The 20,317-nt window shown below is 40.2% G+C and overlaps 1 protein-coding gene across 1 annotated transcript in view; it reads right to left on the bottom strand.

Annotated features, from left to right (window-relative positions):
- Positions 1-20,305, bottom strand: part of TRAPPC10 (trafficking protein particle complex subunit 10) — a 69,327-nt gene extending 49,022 nt beyond the window's left edge. Inside the window, exon 1 of the mRNA XM_081950890.1 lies at positions 20,015-20,305. Within this exon, the coding sequence (XP_081807016.1) occupies positions 20,015-20,138 (124 nt within the window). The 5' untranslated portion in view covers positions 20,139-20,305. The remainder of the gene's footprint in view (positions 1-20,014) is intronic.
- Positions 20,306-20,317: the final 12 nt, after the last annotated feature.

Below are 20,317 nucleotides of genomic sequence, written 5' to 3'. Positions count from 1 at the left end.
TGAATCTTAGTTAACAACCACTTCACTCAACGACCAAGATCCCAGGATCAATTGTGATTGTAGATCAAGAATTATCTGTAAATCAACTCATAGTGTCAAAACATAGAAGAGTTAAACATTAACAACTCCAAAACAATGAATATCACAAGGAAATTAAATTTAGTAAATGGGCGTTGGTTTTTACCTGATACGCCTCTTCTCTGAATGGTGGAAATATCATCCAGGCATGGGTTAACTCTGTCTAACTCTCGTCCAATAGGACGAGACTACAAGTTGTGATCTCACACCTCCTGTTGTAGCTGCTCTCAGATTTTGACGAAGGTGGACTGTAGACTGCTGTGCCTTGAAGCTCAAGAAAAAGGTTGTTATCTCTCCTTGTAGACCTAATGACTATAGTCCGATCATGTCAGAAAGGGTGGGGCTGGATGATGTCTCTACCATTCAAAGAACGGGTGTATCAGGTAAGAACCAACACCCATTCTCCAAGTTGGTGGAGACATCATCCAGGCATGGGACATACCAAAGCTAGTCCTGTCTCTCTGGGTGGGCCTCATGTGAGGACCTAGTCTCTATGTGTGGATAGGACCTGCTGCAACATCCTTCTTCCGAATGCAGCTTCTGCTGACCCGTACTTGTCAAGTCTATAGTGGTGGATAAATGAAGATGGTGTAGTTCACATGGCCACCCTACATATTTCCTCCACCGAGGCCTGGGAAGATTAGGCGGCTGATGTAGCCACACTTCGAGTCGAGTGCGCAGTGACGTGTGGAGGGATAGGCAGTGACTGTGCAGCATAAGCTCTAGAGATGGCAGATTTGATCCACCGCCATATGTCTGAAGAGGAGGCCTTGGATCCCCTCTTACTACCAGGTTGGGACCTGACAAATAAGGCCTCCGAGCAACGAAAGTCTGCCGTCCTCTTGATGTATACTCGGAGGGCTCGGCGAACGTCGAGAGAGTGCCATTTATGTTCCAATCTGTGAGATGGATTAGAGCAGAAATTTGGAAAGACTAGTTCTTGTGTCCTATGAAAGACCAAATTTATCTTTGGAACGAATGCAGGATCGAGGCAGAGAACAACTCTGTCAGGATGGAATATGCATAAGTCCTGCCTGACAGACAGGGCTGCCAGCTCCCAGATCCCTCTTGCTGAGGTGATTGCTACAAGAAAAAGCACCTTCAATGTTAGATTGTGTAAGGGGATAGAACGTAAAGGTTCAAAAGGATCCTGCATGAGAAAGTCCAGCACCTTAGCAATGTCCCAAGATGGAAATCAGTGGATCATAAGAGGCTTGAGATTGGACGTGCTCTTGAGGAAACGGCATCTGAGTGGGTGTTGAGAAAAAGATTTGGATGATCGGAGGACCAGAACTGATTAAAGGGCTGCCACTTGTCATTGGAGGGTGTTAGGGGCGAGATCTTTGTCCTGCAGAAACTCGAGGATCTTAAGGATGGAAGCCTGTATAGGGTCAATGCCCCTAGTCCAGGGGTCAGCAAACTGCAGCTCTGGAGCCACATGTGACTCTTTCCTCCCTGCTGCGACTTCGTCACTGGTTGGTGCCACAATTTTGAGAGGAGCTTCTGGCTGGGGGGGGGGGGGAGAGAAGCACAGTGTGCCAGGAGAAGACTCTATGGCAAGAGGAGGGTTTTCCAATTGTTTCCAGAATTGATAGGGCTTTCGGTTATGACAGGTAGAGGAAAAAGTATGTCGCGCTAGGAGGAGACTCTATGGTGGGGGAACTGAACTTCTGGTCAGCTCCAGAACTGAACAGGGGGCTTCCGGTTAGGACCTTTGTGGCTCCCGGTGTTTTCTTTTCTGTGGGAAATGGGTCCAAATGGCTCTTTGAATGTTTAAGTTTGCCGACCCCTGCCCTAGTCTGACACCAATTAGAGAAACAAGCCCATGTGGCATTGTAAATCCGGTTAGTAGAAGAGTGCCTGTCCACCTGAATAGTCTGGATGACCTTATCAGAGAGAGACTGCAGTCAGGGCAGCCCGTTCAATCGCCAGGCAGTTAGGCGCAGCCAAGAAAGGTCAGGATGGCATATCGACCCTTGGAGAAGAGAGCTGATCTGGGGGAGCCACCACAGTAGGGCCACGGAAAGGTTCACTAAGTCTGCAAACCAGGGCCTGCAGGCCCAATACAGGGCTATGAGAATCAGTTCTGCTTCCTCTGCTAACATTTTTTGTATTACTCTTTGGATCAGCGGGAATAGAGGGAAAGCATACAGGAGACCTTGGGGCCATCTGCACCACAGGGTGTCTACTCCCTCAGACCCTGGTGTCACGTAACACATGAAATATCTCGGCAGCTGGTTGTTGAACTGCTTGGCGAAGAGGTCTAGGATTGGAATTCCATACCTGCCGATCAGCTCCCTGAAGATGCAGTGATGGAGGCGCTATTCTGCAGGGTCGAGCTGAGTGAGGCTGAGCCAGACCTGCTTGTGTGTTGTCCACCCCCGAAATGTGTTCTGCACGGAAGGACAGAAGGTGAGTTTCCACCCACAGACCCAATTGGTAGGCCAACTACATCGGGGACTTGGATCTTGTCCCTCCCTGCCGATTGATATGCACTTTTGTCGTGGTGTTGTCCATGAGGACCAGTACATGTGCATTTGTCACAGTGTTTTGAAAGTGAAGCAGCGCAAGGTGGACAGTCTGCAGCTCCAACCAGTTTATGTTGTGGTTTAGGTCCGCTTAGAACTATAGCCCCTGGGCAACGTGAGTATGAAGATGGGCGCCCCATCCCAGGAGACTGGCATCTGTTGTGAGAGTCATGCAATGAGGCTCCCGGAATAGGATTCCCTGAGCCAGAGCCGGGGACAGTCACATACCTGTCCAGACATATCTGGACAGATAAACAGCTGCTGTTGGTCTTCTGATAGGGAAGCAGGAACCACTGAAACCATCGAATGTGGAGACAGGACCAAGGAACTATCTTTTTGCTCCACAAGCTGTACCGGTAGGTGGTACAGTGGTAATGGCGGGGTCCAGTTGTGCATGCGCTCAAATAGTTGGGGGTGGGCTTATTTTGGGGGGAGTGCTTATTATGGTGCATGATCTGAAAAGCCCAATGGGGCTTATTAGCAGGGCATGTTTTATTTTCGGGAAAACATGGTAGGCAAAAGCCAACATGAGTTTGTCAAAAACAGATCATGCCAGACTAATCTTATTGCATTCTTTGACAAAGTGACAAAATTAGTGGGCCAGAGGAAGGTTCTACTTTTAGGCAAGAAAAACAAAATGCACAGATACAGTATAGGTGGTACCTTGCTCTATGGTAGTAACTGTGAGTGGGATCTTGGAATCCTAGTGGACAACCATTTAAATATGAGCCAGAAGTGTGCAGCAGCTGCCAAAAAAGCTAACACGGTTCTAGGCTGCATAAACAGAGGGATAGAATCAAGATCACGTGAAGTGTTAATACCACTTCATAATGCCTTGGTAAGGCCACACTTGGAATACTGCATTCAGTTTTGGTCGCCACGATGTAAAAAAGGTGTGGAGATTCTAGAAAGAGTACAGAAAAGAACAACAGAGATGATTAGGGGACTGAAGGCCAAAACATACGAAGAATGGTTGCAGGAACTGGGTATACCTAGTTTAATGAAAAGAAGGACTAGGAGAGACATAATAGCAGTGTTCCAATATCTCAGGGGTTGCCACAAAGAAGGAGTCAAACTATTGTCCAAAGCACTTGAGGGTAGAACAAGAAGCAAAGAAGCAATGGGTGGAAACTAATCAAGGAGAGAAGCAATTTAGAACTGAGGAGAAATTTGCTGACAGTTAGAACAATTAATCAGTGAAACAACTTGCCTCCAGAAGTTGTGAATGCCCCAACACTGGAAGTCTTTAAGAAGATGTTGGATAGCCATTTGTCTGAGGTGGTGTAGGGTTTCCTGCCTAGACAGGGAGTTGCACTAGAAGACCTCCAAGGTCCCTTCCAACTCTGCTATTGTAATTGTAAAAAGATTCAGAAGGCAAATTCATAATACAGGAGGAGAAAAAAGAGGAAAAGTACAATACTGAACTGGGCTGCAGTCTTCACAGGAAGACCTGCAAATGTAGAATTTCCTGAAATTTTGCATTTGGTTTTTTTTCTTTTTCCCATAAAAATAAAATAAAATGGGGAACTTGGCATACATTTGGACTTACTCAATGAAGTAAGCAGAACAGCAACATTAATTTATTAATGTTGATGTTCTGCCTACCTCACTGAGTTGAGAGATGACAGAAACAGTCCTCATAAATAAAAATTCACTGAAAGAAAACAAGTTTTCAATCTGGACTTTGGTCTCTTCTTTTTTTCTGAAAATTTCAACATCATGTGCAAGATGATATGCAGCTAAATTGCACAAGTTTCCCTTTGTATACCGAAAACAGTATTATGATCCAATACTGTAAAATACCCCCACACAAAATTCTAACTAGCACATAGTTTTAGAGTAAAGGTTGGATAGCAATACAAATAATTCTTCTGAGCATTTTAAGTATGTTATAGCATTTTCTCTCAGTACAACATTACGGTGATTTCTGCCACTTTATAAACTCAGAAAAAGGTGTGATAGAAATGCTAACATTTCTATCTAACAACTCTCGCATTTTATCCTATTTTTAAAGAAAGCATATAGAAATATCAAATTTCCTTGAAATTTTGCTCTCCTTTCCATTTTTAAACCTCTAAAATTACCTACAAATCAACAGAAATTCCTTCAGGATGGAAGGAATTCAATTTTTACCATCTCTGCTTCAGTTCCTTGTGTCATCCTGTTATTTCAGAGATTTCTTAATATTCAAGAGTAGATCGTTGGTTGGTGTCTAGGAGAGGATATCAGAAAAAAAAGTGCATCATCTTCCTCCTGAACTCCATTAGTATGATTTCAGCATCCAAGACCATATTATCTGCCATAAGGATTTGGAGAAGGGAAGGATTATCTTATTTATTAAATTTTCTATCACTCCAATCCACCCTCTGACTGTAAGGAAAATGGAAGTATAACAACAACAACAAATCAAGAAGCTTCCGGTTCCGGCAGCTACGGCGACGGGCAAGTCCTTTGCCCGCTCCCGCTCTCCCGGTGGGCTTCCCCCGCTTCTGGGGGGGCACAGGACGCCGCGGAGAGGCGTCCTGCCGAGGGAGCGGCTCGCGGAGGGCCCTGGCATCGGCGGCGGCTGGTGGGGGCTTCTCCGCTTCGCTCTAGGCACCGGGGAGCAGTCTCGGAGGGCGCGCCTGCGTCTCGCTCCATGCCGATCGGACAGCACACTATTGAAGGAAGCAGCGGCGGTATGGTGAGAGGCTTCCTTTCTTCATTCCCTTTCTTTTGAACTGATGGACTTTTCAGCGATTTTAAAAGTTAAACTTTCGGATTCTTGCTGGAGGTGCGGCTAGAGGGAGGGGGATTTCCCCCCCCCTTGGACAAGCGGCTTGAGAAGATTTTGCTTCCACCCCCAGGGGAAGGAGGAGGGGGGAGAGCCAACTAATGATGCCTCACCCCTATAAAAGTGACTTTCATCAGATTTAGTTCCAGAATTTATGGGTGAACTGAGAATTTTCTGAACTTTTAAAATTTTGTTATGCCTCTGAGCCCAAAGCTGGCAGGGCAAGATGACACACTTCCGTTGTCTTCATGAACTGTGAAACCTGACTCCACCTTTAAAATTCAGGCTTCCGGTCTTTGTCTCCGTGTCACCCAGAAGAATCTCTTGTGGATTGCTATTTCTTGAACCCTCTGGAGAGAAAATTTTTCTCTATTGCTAGACTGACTAAAGAAACTCCCATCTGTTTGGATCTTCTGCCTCCTGGACTCATCTGCCTGCTCTACTTCTCCAGCTGTCCAGTCCCTACACTGACTGATCTCTCTGTTTTATAAACTATGTCTCCAAAAAGACCACCACCTGGAAAACCTGGCTTTGCTACCTCTGCACCGACATCTGCAACATCCAGTCCTGCTACACAGTCAAAGATTACAGAACTGATGCAACCTAAGAGTACAGAGATGGATTTGCAACAAATGCTTCAGCAACTCATACAGGGCCAGGAAGAAATTAAGAAACAATTAAAGGAAATGAAGGAAGAAATTAAAGAGAATCAAGTCCAAATTTATAAGAACTCACAGAGACTGGACCTTGTGGAGGGTGGGGTGGCGGAGGCGAGGGGGGGGGGTAGAAGCTCTACAGAAGGGTAACAAAGAACTTGATATCCAACAAATGAAAACAGAATTTGAGAGAATGTCCTTTTATCTTAGATTTCAAAATGTTATAGAAGCAGATGGGGAAAATATAAGGGACATTATGACCAATATCTTAGCTGAATATATACACAAAGATAAACAACAGATGGAATGGGAGATAGACCTGGTCTATAGAGTGAATTCAGCATATGCCGGAACACACAATGTACCCAGGGAGGTCCATATCAAATTTCTTAGGAAAAGCACAAGAGACATAATTCTGGGTGTACAAAGGGGGCAAGCATTGACATATCACGACAGGGAGATAACCATCTTGAAGCAGATCCCAAAAAAAATTAGGGAGAAAAGAAAAAGTTATTTGCAATTGGCGAATAAATTATACCAGAAAGGGGTGTGGTTTAGATGGTTGATGCCTGAAGGGATGCTGATATTCTGGGAGGAGACAAGAATCAGAATCAATACACCCATAGAGGCTCAGGCCTTTATGGAAAAAAATAAAGCGAACCTAGAAAAAACAGAAGACTCTTCAACGGTCACACAGGACACGGGAGGGGCCGGAGCTCTGCCAGCGGGGGGAGAAGGGGCAACACCAAGAAAGCTTAGATCACAAAAATGAATAAGAAAATCACATTGTTATAAACAGACAGAAAGTAATAATGAAATTATATCTAGACTTTATATCATAATATATAAGCTGATTGAAAATTCTTTTTAGAATTAATATGCTGATTTTATATGATTTTCTACTAATGTTTTATACATAGATGTATCTTATGAGTTTGGAGGGAGGGGGCGTCTGCCACACTTGCAACTGCCAAAATTTGTATACCATTCCACCTACCCTTTTCCTTATAAATGTTTTAAAAAGCCAATAAAAAATTTTTGAGAAAAAAAACAAAAACAAATCAAGAAGCATAATCTGGCCGACAAGGAAAGGACCAGTAATATCTTCTAAATTCTGAATAGCTAGTGTACTTACGTAACTGCCATCGGAGATTAAAATGAAGCTACAATTGCTTTTAAACAATACTTCAATTTTCTTTTTGACACATGTAACCATTTTATGCAGAAACCCTATAAAACAGTGGTTCTCAACCTTCCCAATACCGCGACCCTTTAATACAGTTCCACATGTTGTAGTGACTCTCAACCATAAAATTGGTGTCTCGGTTCCTAAGACCATCGAAAATATGTGTTTTCTGAAGGTCTTAGGCGACCCCTGTGAAAGGGTCGTTTGACCCCCAAAGGGGTCCCGACCCACAGGTTGAGAACCACTGCTATAAAAGGAGAGGAGCAATCCTGAACTTTAGCACTAGGATGATAAAACTACGAAGTAAGCTAAGATAAAGCTAAGACTGATTACATAACAGCTGTACCACTTTAGCAATCCATTCAAGCTACCAGAATGATAGTCTTAAATGAAAGATAGAATGATGTATGAAAAATCAGATCCCATAAAGAGATAGAAAGTTTCCAAAGACTCTGCCAAGTAAATGGTTTTAAGGTTATAAATTTATAATCACAAAAGTGATTTATAATGTATACTTGCTAAAATCAAAAAAGTGATTTAAATCAAGCCAAATTACATCATGCAAAACGGTTGAAAGAATAAGCAAGAGGACTATTTTTACTTTTAGAACTGCCTGAACTGAAAGTAATTTTTCCCAAGCATGAAAATCTCACAAAGTTCTTTTTATGAAGATAAAAGCAATAATGACAAAATCATTTAAATCACTTTTTTTGTTTTATCAAGTATTGATTATAAGTCCTATGTTATAAATACTTAATTATTAACAGTGTGTCTACTTCTAGAAAATCTGAATTATTTTAAAGGGATTATCTTTTTATATCAATTAATCTATATTGATTTATTTGTTTATGGTTGTCTGCAAAAAACCATAAACCATTTTTCGTGTCTACAGATTTTTATGTTAAACGACCTACATAAAATGATTTAAAAAAACAGAAATTAGAACACAGAACTTAAAAATGCACAATATAAAAATATAATCAATTTACACAAATTAAGCTGTTGTCCCAAAGATCGAAGGCAAAGTACAGATAGTCTTCAACTTACAACCATTTGTTTACTCACCATTCAAAGTTACAACAGCAATGAAACAAGTGACTTATGACCATTTTTCAAACTTTATGACCATTGCAGCACTCTCATGGTCATGTGATCAGAATGTAGACACTTGGAAACTGACATGTATTTATGTTGGTTGCAGTGTTCCAGGGTCTTGTGATCAACTTTTGCGACGTTCTGACTAACAAAGTCAATAGGGAATTCAGATTCATTGAACAACTGTGTAATTAATTTAACAATTGCGGTGATCTCACTATGGCAAGAAAGATAGTAAAATGGAACAAAACTTGTCTTGCTTAGCAACAGAAATTTTGTGGTCAAGTGGGTTCGTAACTATTTGGTGTCAATGTCTCTGAACAAAATGGATGCCTGCACTGTACTACATAAAGACTGGAGGCAGCCAATATAAAAATAAAGCTGATGAACTTCCTGCTATAAAACAATACTAATCAGCAAACAGGCCTTTCACAAGGTAAGAATATCAGGAAGAGAATCCTAAACATATCAAATTACTCCTTGTTTCCCAGTCTAATAAAGGCTCCAGGTCATATCCTATATTAAAATTCCTAATAATTTATTTTAGAAACCCCAATGGTCAGACTCACACAAGCATTAAGCCACAATAAGCAAACCAAAATGTGGCTACAATTCAACCATAGAACACCCACAAATCAAACTATATACTCTATTTGTACTATGCAGCATATTATTAAGATCAGTAGCATACAAAACATTTTACAAAAGGTAATTATAATTGTTCCTGTAAAAAAAAAACTATATCAGCCTGAAATTGTTTAGTACCTTTACTTAAATATTTAAATGTCATACAAGGTAACACTGTCATATGATTGCTTAATTCCTCTATTGTTTATGTCCACTTCCTCAGTGAGATCTATTAGGTTCAGAGAAAAATAGGACAACTGAGAATGTTTGTTAATTCACTGGAGATTATCTTGGTTCAAAGTCCTCCATTAAACTCCACATGCAATATATAGTTTGCAAGCTAAATATCCTAGATATAAAGGAAGAAATTGTCTCCTAAAATATTGAAAATGCCTTTAAAGTACCAAGTTTTGGCAGTTCCTAATATTTTAGAAAACTTAATGAGGAAAATGAAGGAATACAGCATTCAGTAGTAAGCAAATCTCTACCTATAAAAGACAGTGACAATCAATTCACAATGGAAAATACTTACTGTTTGCTATCATCTTTTCTTTGCATAAAATTCTCTTAAGCCATTGATTTGAAATTTATCACATAGGTCCCTTCTTACAAAGAATCTATAAAATAGATTATATTCCTCACTATAATACATACAAATATAACATTCTTCACCCCGAGCCAATTACTATCTCTCACCCCAAATCAGCATTAAATTCTGTGACAGTACAACTTATAAACAAAAGGCTCTTGTTGCATCATGCATTGATAAGCCTCACTGGAAGAACTAGGCAAAGAACTGAAAATAATGAAAAGATTCTGCAGGACCAATTCTAAAAAATCCAATATTCCTCACTATAAGAAACATTATACTACCAATTATGTATCCTGTGGGAAACAGAAATTTACAGCCCTGCTACGAGCTCTCCCCATTGGAGGCTCCATAAGGAGCTATAGCCACTCTGTAGGAGTGGTGAAGTAAAGCGGGGAAGGTTGCAAGTCGAGGAGAGCCGCATCTCTCCTCCCTGACTTGAAAAATCCTCCTCATCCGAAGACGAGAAGTAGCGGCAACAAAAATGGCTGCCATGAAGCTGGGGACAGTCTGAACAACTAAGACAGTACAGGAGCAGAGAAGGTGAATGGTGAGTGAACTGGGTGAGAGAATACTTTTTGTTGAAATCTGACCCCAAGGAAATCTAAGGGGAATATATATTTAGAAGTATTTGTGGCAAACAAGCACTTTGAACAAAAACCCGGAGAATTTAAGAAGAGAATTTTTTTTAAAAAAATAGAAAATTGAACTCTCAAAGTAAAAGATGTGGTATCGAGAAGGCATCTTAAAATGCTGGAATTATGGACCTAAAATATTTTTTATTAGTACTATTTACTTATTGGATTTATAATTTAAAATAATAAAAATCGGACTTGCCAACAACATTGCAGAGAGGTTGAAGCAGAGAGCACCATCTGCTGATGAGAGGGAAACCAGACAAACCTGAATAACCAGGTGAAGAAGTGCAAATACTTACCAGACTATATGTATCTACTCTAAGACCACTGGAGATTAGAATATTAAATAAGAACTTTAATTAAAAGACCCCTGAATATTATTGAATGTATAAAAGTGACTTGAAGAGACGTGGATAATCCCCTGGTATATTTAAATGGATTTAACTGATTATTGATGAGATATTAAAAATTGTGATTTGGAAGCTCTGTTTTGAATCAACAATTCCTGGACAACTGGCTAAAAGACTTAAAAGAATATGGGAAGCAAGCAAAAAAAAAAAGACTAAAAGTTCTGATGTGGGCAAGAGATGATGGATAAAAAAAGAGAGTAAAAGATCTTCCATGAATATATTTCAATAAAAACATGTGTATTAATATTAGAATTATATAGGCTGGATAATTATCTTGTATGTAGTGTAACAGACATTAGGATAACATTTTAATATAAATAGATCTGAAGAGTGAAATAGGGGAATCATGAATAAGAATTAACCATTAATTGACAAATTAGAGATTGAATGATGGTATTATTAAATATGCATAAAATATGATTAGCAGTGAAATGATAAAATTAAACAATGGGTGATTAGATAATAAAAGAATATACTTTAATGCAAACATGTGTATTAACAATAGAATCATATAGATTGGAGGATTGGAAAGAACACGAATAGATGTACTTTAAATGTTTAAAGGATTGTGATTGATATTAGAAGTGTACATTGAAACATTAAATAATGAAAGAATGAAGGATGAACTTTTTACATAGATTTGAAGAGCTAAATAAGGGAAATATGAATGATAAAACAGGTGAAAGATGGGAAATAGAAAAGAAACGCCTTTGAATATTACAGCGATAAGGGAGGGAAAGTTAAAATAGCGATAGAAATAAGAGGGAAATAATTGTCTGTGTGTGGGGGTGTTAGTGTTGTTGTATTCGGGTCTTTTCCCGTGTAAGATTGAGATTGTCTTGGCAACATTTCGCAAGGTCTCATTCGCCATCTTCAGGCTGGGTTTTGGGCTTAAAGTGTGATCGGAGCTTTATATATATATATAAAGATATATGAAAGAACAAGAGGGAGGTTTAGAAACTGAAGGGCAGTAGAAAAAGGTCTGTGTAAACAATATGAAACAATGAAAATTAAATGTAATAACTATGAGCAATAGTATTATGTCTATTTGTATTGAAATGTATAATACCCAAGTATCATACCATTCACACATTGATATGTATAAATAATACATATTGATGAAAATAAATAAATAAATAAATAAATAAATACATAAATACATAAATAAATAAATAAAAACTTGGGGGGGGGGAGAAAGTTACAGACTCTGAAAAATGGACAGTCATGTTGCTGAAAAGACATAGGACAAAAGACAGATATGAAACCACTTCTTTATCTCTCTTCAATATTCATTTTATGCTATCTAAAATGGATATGGGAGAGATTTTGTAAAGAAGTACTGTATTTTTCAGAGTATAAGACACACCTTTTTTCCCCCAAAAAGAGGGTGAAAATCTGGGTGTGGTTTATATTCCAAAGGTAGGCCCACCCACCCGCTGGCCTACCTTTGGGTGCATCTTATACACTGAATACAGCATTTTTTGCTAACCCGAAACCCTGCCCCCATTCACCAAAATGACTGTGCATAGCCTTTAGTAGGTTTAAAGTGCTCCTGGGGGCTGGGGAAAGCAGAAATGAGTGAAAAATGGGCTGTTTTGTGTTCAATTTTGCCCCTCCAGTCCCCAGGAGTACTCTACAAACCTCCTAACGAGTATTCATGCCCTCTTTTGGGGGGGGGAAATGAGCCCGTTTTTGGAAAAAATGGTCTATTTTTGGAAGGTCTGCAGAGCGCAAAAACTTTTTTTTTAAATTTGCCTCTTCAAAATCTTGGTGCATACTCTGGTGCGTCTTATACTCTGAAAAATATGGTAATGTAAAATATCAAAACAAAACTAATATCAATCAGCATACTTAGTGAATTTATAGTTGGAAGCAGAAAACCGAAGTTTTGGTTTGGTTTCTTTTATTTTCTAATTCAAGGGTAACTAAAGGAGAGTGTGTACTGGCAAACAAAGAGATTAATCCCAAGAAACTGGAAATAGCAAATTTTGATAAAATCATGACTGATAAAATACATTTTAGGACTAAGATGAAACTAGTTAAATCAAAGGGTTTTTTTGAGGTAATGAATGGCAGTAAATATTGAGAAAGATTGAAAGAAAAAAAGATAAATGCCTTCAAATTATGTAGCTGAAGTTGGTTACCAAGAGTACTATGGACTGAAAGAAAAACTAAGCATTCAATCCTAGAAGAAATAAGAAATTGTCTTTACTTGAGACAATGATCAGCCAGCAGAAAATTACATATTTCAGACACTTGAAGCAAGCAGACTAGAAAATGATTACTGTATAGTTAACAAAGTTAAAAAAGAAAATGAATAAATTGAATGGATTGGATGCAGAGGTAGTATTCAGCAGGTTCTGACCAGTTCTGGAGATCCGGTAGCGGAGATTTTGAGTAGTTCAGAGAATCGAAAAATACCACCTCTGACTGGCCCCTCTCCCATTTATTTATTCTCTGCCTCCCGAGTAAGCTTCCTTCCAGTTATATTTTATTTTCTTTGATGACTTTGAGAACTCCATCTTCAGTAACTTACATTTATCTCTCTTTAATTGTGAATATGCCTTAATTAATTAGTTACATTAAATTAAAAACTATACTAAAAGGAAGTTTAAATAATATGCAACCAAGCATTTTAACAAATAAGAAGTTTGTTGTATGTCACCCAGAGTCACGTGTTATGTGTGATGGATGGCTATATAAATTCCCAGGTTTACAAGCCATCAAACAAGTTTGGGCTCATAGCCTGGGATGTTGAGACTCATGAATATTTAACTTTATGGGGGGAAAACTCCTCTAAAACAGGGAGCAAAATCTTCTGTTGTAAGCTGTGGGTAGAATTTGGAATATATATTTTAAATAAATTACTTTACAATATTTTTACTGAATTTCAAACAGATTTTTGCTTTCTTGATTCACAACAATACCAATCAACTCAAATATGTTTTAATGTTTGAAACCCTGGGTGTCAACATATTTGATGGAGTTGATGTCTGAAATTAAACTTTCATATCCAAAATAAAAGAACATTTTTAAGGTCAGCATTAAGGACATTTATGATTCACGTACTAAAGAACTGAAGGAATCAATAATGGAACATCAATGCTTACAGGTTTTTAAAATGTTAAATCTGCTTCATTTAATTTAAAATTTAAAATGGATTCATCAAAATATCTTAGTTTGAGTTTACTGGATACTCCAAAAAATGTATTCAAGAGGTCGAGCATCATTATTTTCTCTACTGGAGATGTAAGAAATTTGGATTGGTTCAAATGATTTGGTCCTATGGATCGCTAACATCTAATGTAATTTATTTAATGTAAATAAAGACATATATAGGGATGTGTTTTAGTGTTAAAGATGTTATTGCTATGTTGACAGTTTGGAATTACACTATTTGTGAGCTGTTATGATTGTAGAGAATTGTTTTCAGAAATTTGAAAGGTAGCAATATTCCTGATATTTAAGCCTGAATTCAAGAAAATATGACAATCTTTTTTTTTAAAAAAAAAAGCTTATTTGTCCTGTGGCATAAATTATAAATTATTACCTTCTGCTAAAGTAGATTTAGAAATCTGTTTACATTTGGTTAATATATAACATAAATTAATGTTTCCCCCTTTTCTGATTTTAACTAGTATAACAATAATATTTGTTTGTACCACTGATAAAAATTAATATCTATTATTATTATTGTGTTTGCAATGTATTTATATTTTATACATGAACTAAAACCTATTTTGGATTTAGCCAGCTTGATGACTTTAGACCAGTCATTATCTCTCAGCCTAACCTACTTCACAGGGTTGTTGTGGGGAAAATAGGAGGAAGGAGTATTAGGTATGTTTGCTACTTTGTTATTTATAAAAAATAATTATACAAATAATAAAAGTGGTATATAAATAAACAAACAAACAAAACTGTAAAAATGGAATTTAGTTGCAAAAGATGCTATCACATTCCTATATTTTTGCCATAATAGTCTAACGCAGTGGTCGGCAAGCCGCGGCTCGCGAGCCACAAGCGGCTCTTTACACATTTTAATGCGGCTCTTCTGTGTGCCGGATTATTATCCTCCCTAATCATTGTGGATCGAAAAGAAAAAAGGGAAAGGGGCGCTTGTTTTGAAGCGCCCGCTCCCTTCCCTCCTCTCGGGCACTTCAAAACAAGCGCCTCTTTCCCTTTTTTCTTTTCGATCCACAATGATTAGGGAGGATCCTGAAGTCGGGCGGGGACGAGAAGCGAGGAGGGAGAAAAAGAAACGCAGGCTAAGGAGCTTCCCCCCCACCTCCTCCCAGCAAAAATCTAACCGGGGAGCCGGGCGGGCAGTAGCAAATTAGCCGATCACACCGCATGATCAGCTAATTTGCTACTGCCCGCCGGCTCCCTGATAAGATTTTTGCGGGGGGGGGGGGAGAAGCTCCTTGCCTCCGTCTCTTTTTCTCCCTCCTCACTTCCTGGGGTTCCACCAATGGGGGAGCAAGGCCCGCCCAGCGCCAGGCTTTGGGCTAACACAGAGGTCTGCAAAGTTGCTGTTTTAAGACTGGTGGACTTCAATTCTCAGAATTCTGGGAGTTGAAGTCCACCAGTCTTAAGAGCCAATTTTGCAGATCCCTGCCTGGGCTAATATGATTGATGCACAAACCTAAGCAAACCTAAACAAACCTAAGCCCAGCCAATCCCTTAAGGGGACATTGGAATGTCACGCTGCCTTTGAAAAGCTCAAGCAGCTCTTCGTAGTCGAACTCAACACTCATGCCCGTTTGTGATCTATGCTGATGCTAGTGATGTGGCTATGGGAGCCATGCTGTGGCAGGCAAATGCCAAGGGGGTCTTACAACTCTGTGATTACATCTCCAGAAAATTAACTGAGACTGAAAAAACATGGGTAATTTGGGAGAAGGAAGCCTTTGCTGTGAGATAGGCACTATTAACTTGGAGGCATTTCCTAAAAGGGGTAAGCAGCCTTTTGAGGTGTGGGCTGATCACAAAAACCTGGAGGCCTTGACAACCTCACGGAAATTGTCACCTAAGCAAGTTTGTTGGGCCCAAGACTTTAACCAGTTTCAGTTTAATGTACTACATTCCTGGGGGAAAGAACTTTATGGCTGAAGCTTTGTCCAGATTGCCTCAATACAATCGTGTTAGGCCTGAAGTAATCCGACCAGTCATCCCTTCTAAACAGCTGGCGGCTCCTGTGATTACCACGGCTCAGAAAAAAATTGGAGTCTGAGCTTTCCAGTGAAATGTGCAAATAACTGAAAAGGGATGGTGGTTTTTATCCTACACAAAAGAATGCACTATGCAAAATGGTCTAACATGGATTGGCGCCAAACTATACGTACCCACCAGTTTGAGGGGGACTACAGCGTGCCCATAATTCGAAAACTGCCAGCCATTTTGCACCTGACTTTTCATCTGATCATGAGGCATTTTAGTGGCCTTCATTGAAAAAGGACATTGAGACTTATGTCGCCAGCTATCCTGTCTGTGCTGTGGCTAAAAGGCCCCCAGGGAAGCCCGCTGGACTCCTACAGTATGTTGCCAATCCTAAGGCCCCATGGAAGGAAATATCAATGGATTTTATAGTTGAATTGCCTGAGAGTGGGGGGAATAGTTACTTGAGTTGTTACAAATTTATTTTCCAAGCAAATGCATTTTGTCCCATGCACTAAGATACCTTCAGCTAAAGGACTCACTAAACTGTTTATTCAACAAGTGTATAGACTACAAGGAGTTCCTGATCATATTATCTCAGATAGGGGGCGATACAATCCACCTCCCAATTTGGTGGCAGTTCCTAAGAATGTTAGGCTCCACCCAGGGGCTAAGTTCCGCCCACCACCCTCAAACTATCAGAGCTTGTGAATGGACCAACTCGGTTCTGGAACAATATGTCAAGGTGCTATGTAAATTACCAGCAGGACAATTGGGCCAAACTGCTACCCTTTGCAGAGGTCGCTTATAATAACTCAGAACATACTAATACTGGCTTCACCCTGTTCAAAGTTGCTTCTAATCAGGATTTCATCCTCATACCAGAATTGCTTCAGGAAAAGCCCCTGATCCCCTTCTTAGTGGAGTGTATTGAACAGCTGAAACACACCTGGCCTGTCACACGTAAGGCACTGGGTGAGGCACACCAAGCTCATAAGAAACAGGCTGATAAAAAGAGAGCTAAAAAGAAAGAGTTCCAAGTGGGTGATAAAGTGTATCTGTCCATTAAGTACTTATAACTACCCAAAAATAAAAGAAATTGGGACCTAAGTATGGGGGCCCTTTCCCAATTTTGAGAATTATCAATCCGGTTATTGTACAGTTGGACCTGCCAAAAAATCTTAAGACGGATCTACCCAGTGTTTCATGTTAGCCTACTCAAGCTTGAGAAATGTCTCCTCTTCACCCTGTCTAGCCTCGCTCCTCTTGTACCCCTCCTTATAGAAGAAGAGCAGCACTTTCAAGTTAAAGAAATCCTTGATTCTAGAAAATGGAAAGGGAAAGTGCAATATTTGGTAGCTTGGAAGCATTCCCCTCCTTCACAGTCTGAATGGGTGGATGCTCGACATGTTCAGGCTCCCAAGCTCCTTCAGGTGTTTCATAGGAAATATCCTGATAAACCGGAGCAAAATAATATTTCTTAATTATCTTAAATTACTTTGTATTGTCCATTTTAGTTTTGTGCCATGCTTTCTCTTCTTTTATAGGGCTAATGCCTCTATTGCTGAAGGGGCCGAATCTTGGCTGCCATAGAAACAGGGAGAAGGGCCTGGGCATTTGGGTTGGGGAAGCGAGCTGATGTGAAGTAGTCCCATGAGAACTGGAAGGGAGTTTTGCACTCATGAATTGTGATGCTGCTGAGCGGAGTTGTTTATACTTCTTCAAGGCCAACCATCCTGAGATTCCAGATGTGAGAAATACCTGCAGAGGAGCTTTCCCATAACATCACATTGGATGTTGATTGGACTCTCAGTGCTGGACCCTGGGGGGAAAGACTTGGGGTGACTTTCATCAATGTGTAACTTTCACACACTTTGCCTTGCTTTCGCTGCTATCAACTCAGATTTAGTAAAAGTACCACTTCTCTAAACCAATGGAGTTGGGGCTTTTCTTTCTTAGGTTTTGAATGGAGGCAGCCTGACATTTAACTATCTTAACTGCTAATAAGAAAAATCCGAAGAAGCATTTAACTAAATTCCTGGGTAACACAATTCCTCTCCCCTTTGAGATTAAATAGCCTCAAGACCTTGCTTGAGCTTTTTGGTTTTATAGTCTATCCAGGCAAAGAAATAGAAGGTTACATTCAGATGGTCCAATTCTTTCAGATGGTCTAGGTCTCAAACTGCATGCACCCCCAGCTCCGCAAACGGGAAAAACCTCACGAACTGTCACATGATGGCAATGTGACCCCGCAAGTTTGACACCCGATCTAGTCCTTTTCAAACTGACTTTTGGTTGATGGCTTTAAAATAATATTGTGTTTTCTTTCACTAGTAGAAAGTAAAAGGTATTAACTCTTTCTTCAGGTTTGGTCCTATCTGCCCAGTTGAGAGAGGGAAGAAATAGATTGTGGCAGTAATTACCTGTGAAAACAATTCCTCCTGCATGCATCTCAGGCAGAGCTGGGTGGGTGAATAGGACTAAGGATTTGGGGAGGGGGGATTTCTCTTGCTCTCTGACAAGCATTTGTGAGATAAAAGGCATGTCCAGGCCAAATATAAAAACAAGAAGCCAAGAAAGAGAGCACTGCAAAATCCTGATAGGTAATCAAAGATAGATAATCAGAGAAAATCCATGCATTTTATCTTTCTCAGTTGTGGGGTACTGAAGTGACATTCTCTCCCTTGAAAACCTTAAAGAGTTAAGGATTGCTGAAATAATATGTATGAAGTACTTTTAAAATGTAAAGACTTTTCTTCAGTATACTTATGTCTGTGAAACATAGTCTTTTCTAAGTTTTAAGGCTTAACATTCAATTAACAATAACATTCAATTTCACTATTACCTTTTAGTGTTTATATTGGAAATATGAAATGTACTCTTTTATTAAACAGAATGAAGCTAAAACTGTAACTATATTGAAAAAATGCAGACTAATCTCTGATACAAACAAGCATGTTTATGTACATAATCAAATGCAAGCAATCAGTGTTTGCCAGGCAGTGTTGTTGCTAAGAAGTCAATAAATATAAGTTAAGAAATATTGTAAGCTAGTGAAGTGATCAAAACATATTCCCCCACCCATTTGCTAATTAGCATTAGGCAAGCTGTTATTGTTCATCACACATATCACAAACTAATTTAACATTATAAAACATCAGGACTAAGATTCTAAGACTGCATGAATGAAAACCTGCTAGAAATGTATTTATACTCCATTCCTATAACAGCTCAGATTATTTCTGCTTTGCTCATTTCAAAGAAATATACATGATGGGACAATATATATCTTGACTTAAACTTTCTCATCATGTTATATTTATTTCTAAATTGAGGATTATTTAGCCTGCTTCAAAATAGATCTACAGTGTTTACGTTCTTCTCTTTAAAAGTGCCACCAGTAGCAAAAGAGATGGCATAAAAACACTCTACCTTGAAACCGAAAAGGGGAAAAGGTTCTTAACATTTCCATCATTTTAAATTATAATAGTTATAACACAGCCCTTCAAAGGACAGTAGGCCAATTAGGATAACCTCAGTCATTTCTTAGGACCTCACTCTACTACTTTCATATGTGAATAAACAACTGTGTTAATAGCTAGCACATAGAAAAAGGCTTGATATTTCCCATAGTTGTATACATCATACAACGGAGAGATCTGGGGCCAGTGAATTCTCTGCTTTCCATCCCAGTTTCCCCAAACCCAGATTTCCACTGTTCCTTGAGCAACTCCCTTTCTATCTAATCTACTTTTGCTAGGTTGGTATTGAGAGGAAAAGTGAAACTGGGATATTCAGTGCACGTCTATGGGTGTGGGATTCCTATGAACCAAAGGAGATTACATATCCATCCTTCAAGCGGTCTGTCCCTTCTATGAAAGGGACACGTGTGGAATCGTTTGACATCCAAGCACAATAAGTGCTAACAGATCTCCCTCCAAGAACTGCCTCCCGTGCAGAATATTGGAACAAGCACCGAAGAGAAAGAGCCTCAGCAAGGGTTGAGCTCCCCCCCCTCCCCTGGACCGAGTCTCGGCGGTACAAGCTGAAGTAAACTTCGGCTCTCCGGTCCGACACCGGCAGCCAAACCTCCAGGCAGCGACACCCGACATAGGAGCGGCTTCCCCCGCGCAAAAAAATAAAAATAAAAATCCGACTTTCCCGATGCCAAAGCTTCCCACCCCTCGCCGGTGGTGACCCTGGGCGGGCGATGATGCACGGAACGACCCTGCCGCAGAGTCGCCCCCGGCCGCACGCCTCGCTGCCGGCTCACTCACAGGTAACGATGGGCTTGTTCTCCATCGTGTAGATAATCGGCGGCGTCTCCACCGTTGCCTTGTCTTCTCCCGGCGCCTCTTGAGTGGCCGCTGTGATTGCTACCGCCACTGGCGCGAGTTCCATGGGCGGGCAGGGCGTTCAGCCCCGGATCCTTCTGCTCCGAGCCATAAAGGCGCCCCGCCGCGCCTCCCTGCCGCCTCCGGCGAAGAGACCCTCCTGAACCCCTCCCCTCCAAGCCCAGCGCGCTGGTCCCTCGGCTGGAAGAGCGTTCCGGCTTCATCCGCTTCCTGTATCACCCACAA

Source organism: Natrix helvetica (genome assembly GCF_964273705.1).
Source record: "Natrix helvetica genome assembly, chromosome: 4".
Classification (NCBI taxonomy): domain Eukaryota; kingdom Metazoa; phylum Chordata; class Lepidosauria; order Squamata; family Natricidae; genus Natrix; species Natrix helvetica.
The sequence above is the reverse complement of the archived record's forward strand: the minus strand, read 5'-3'. Positions and strand labels throughout refer to the sequence as shown.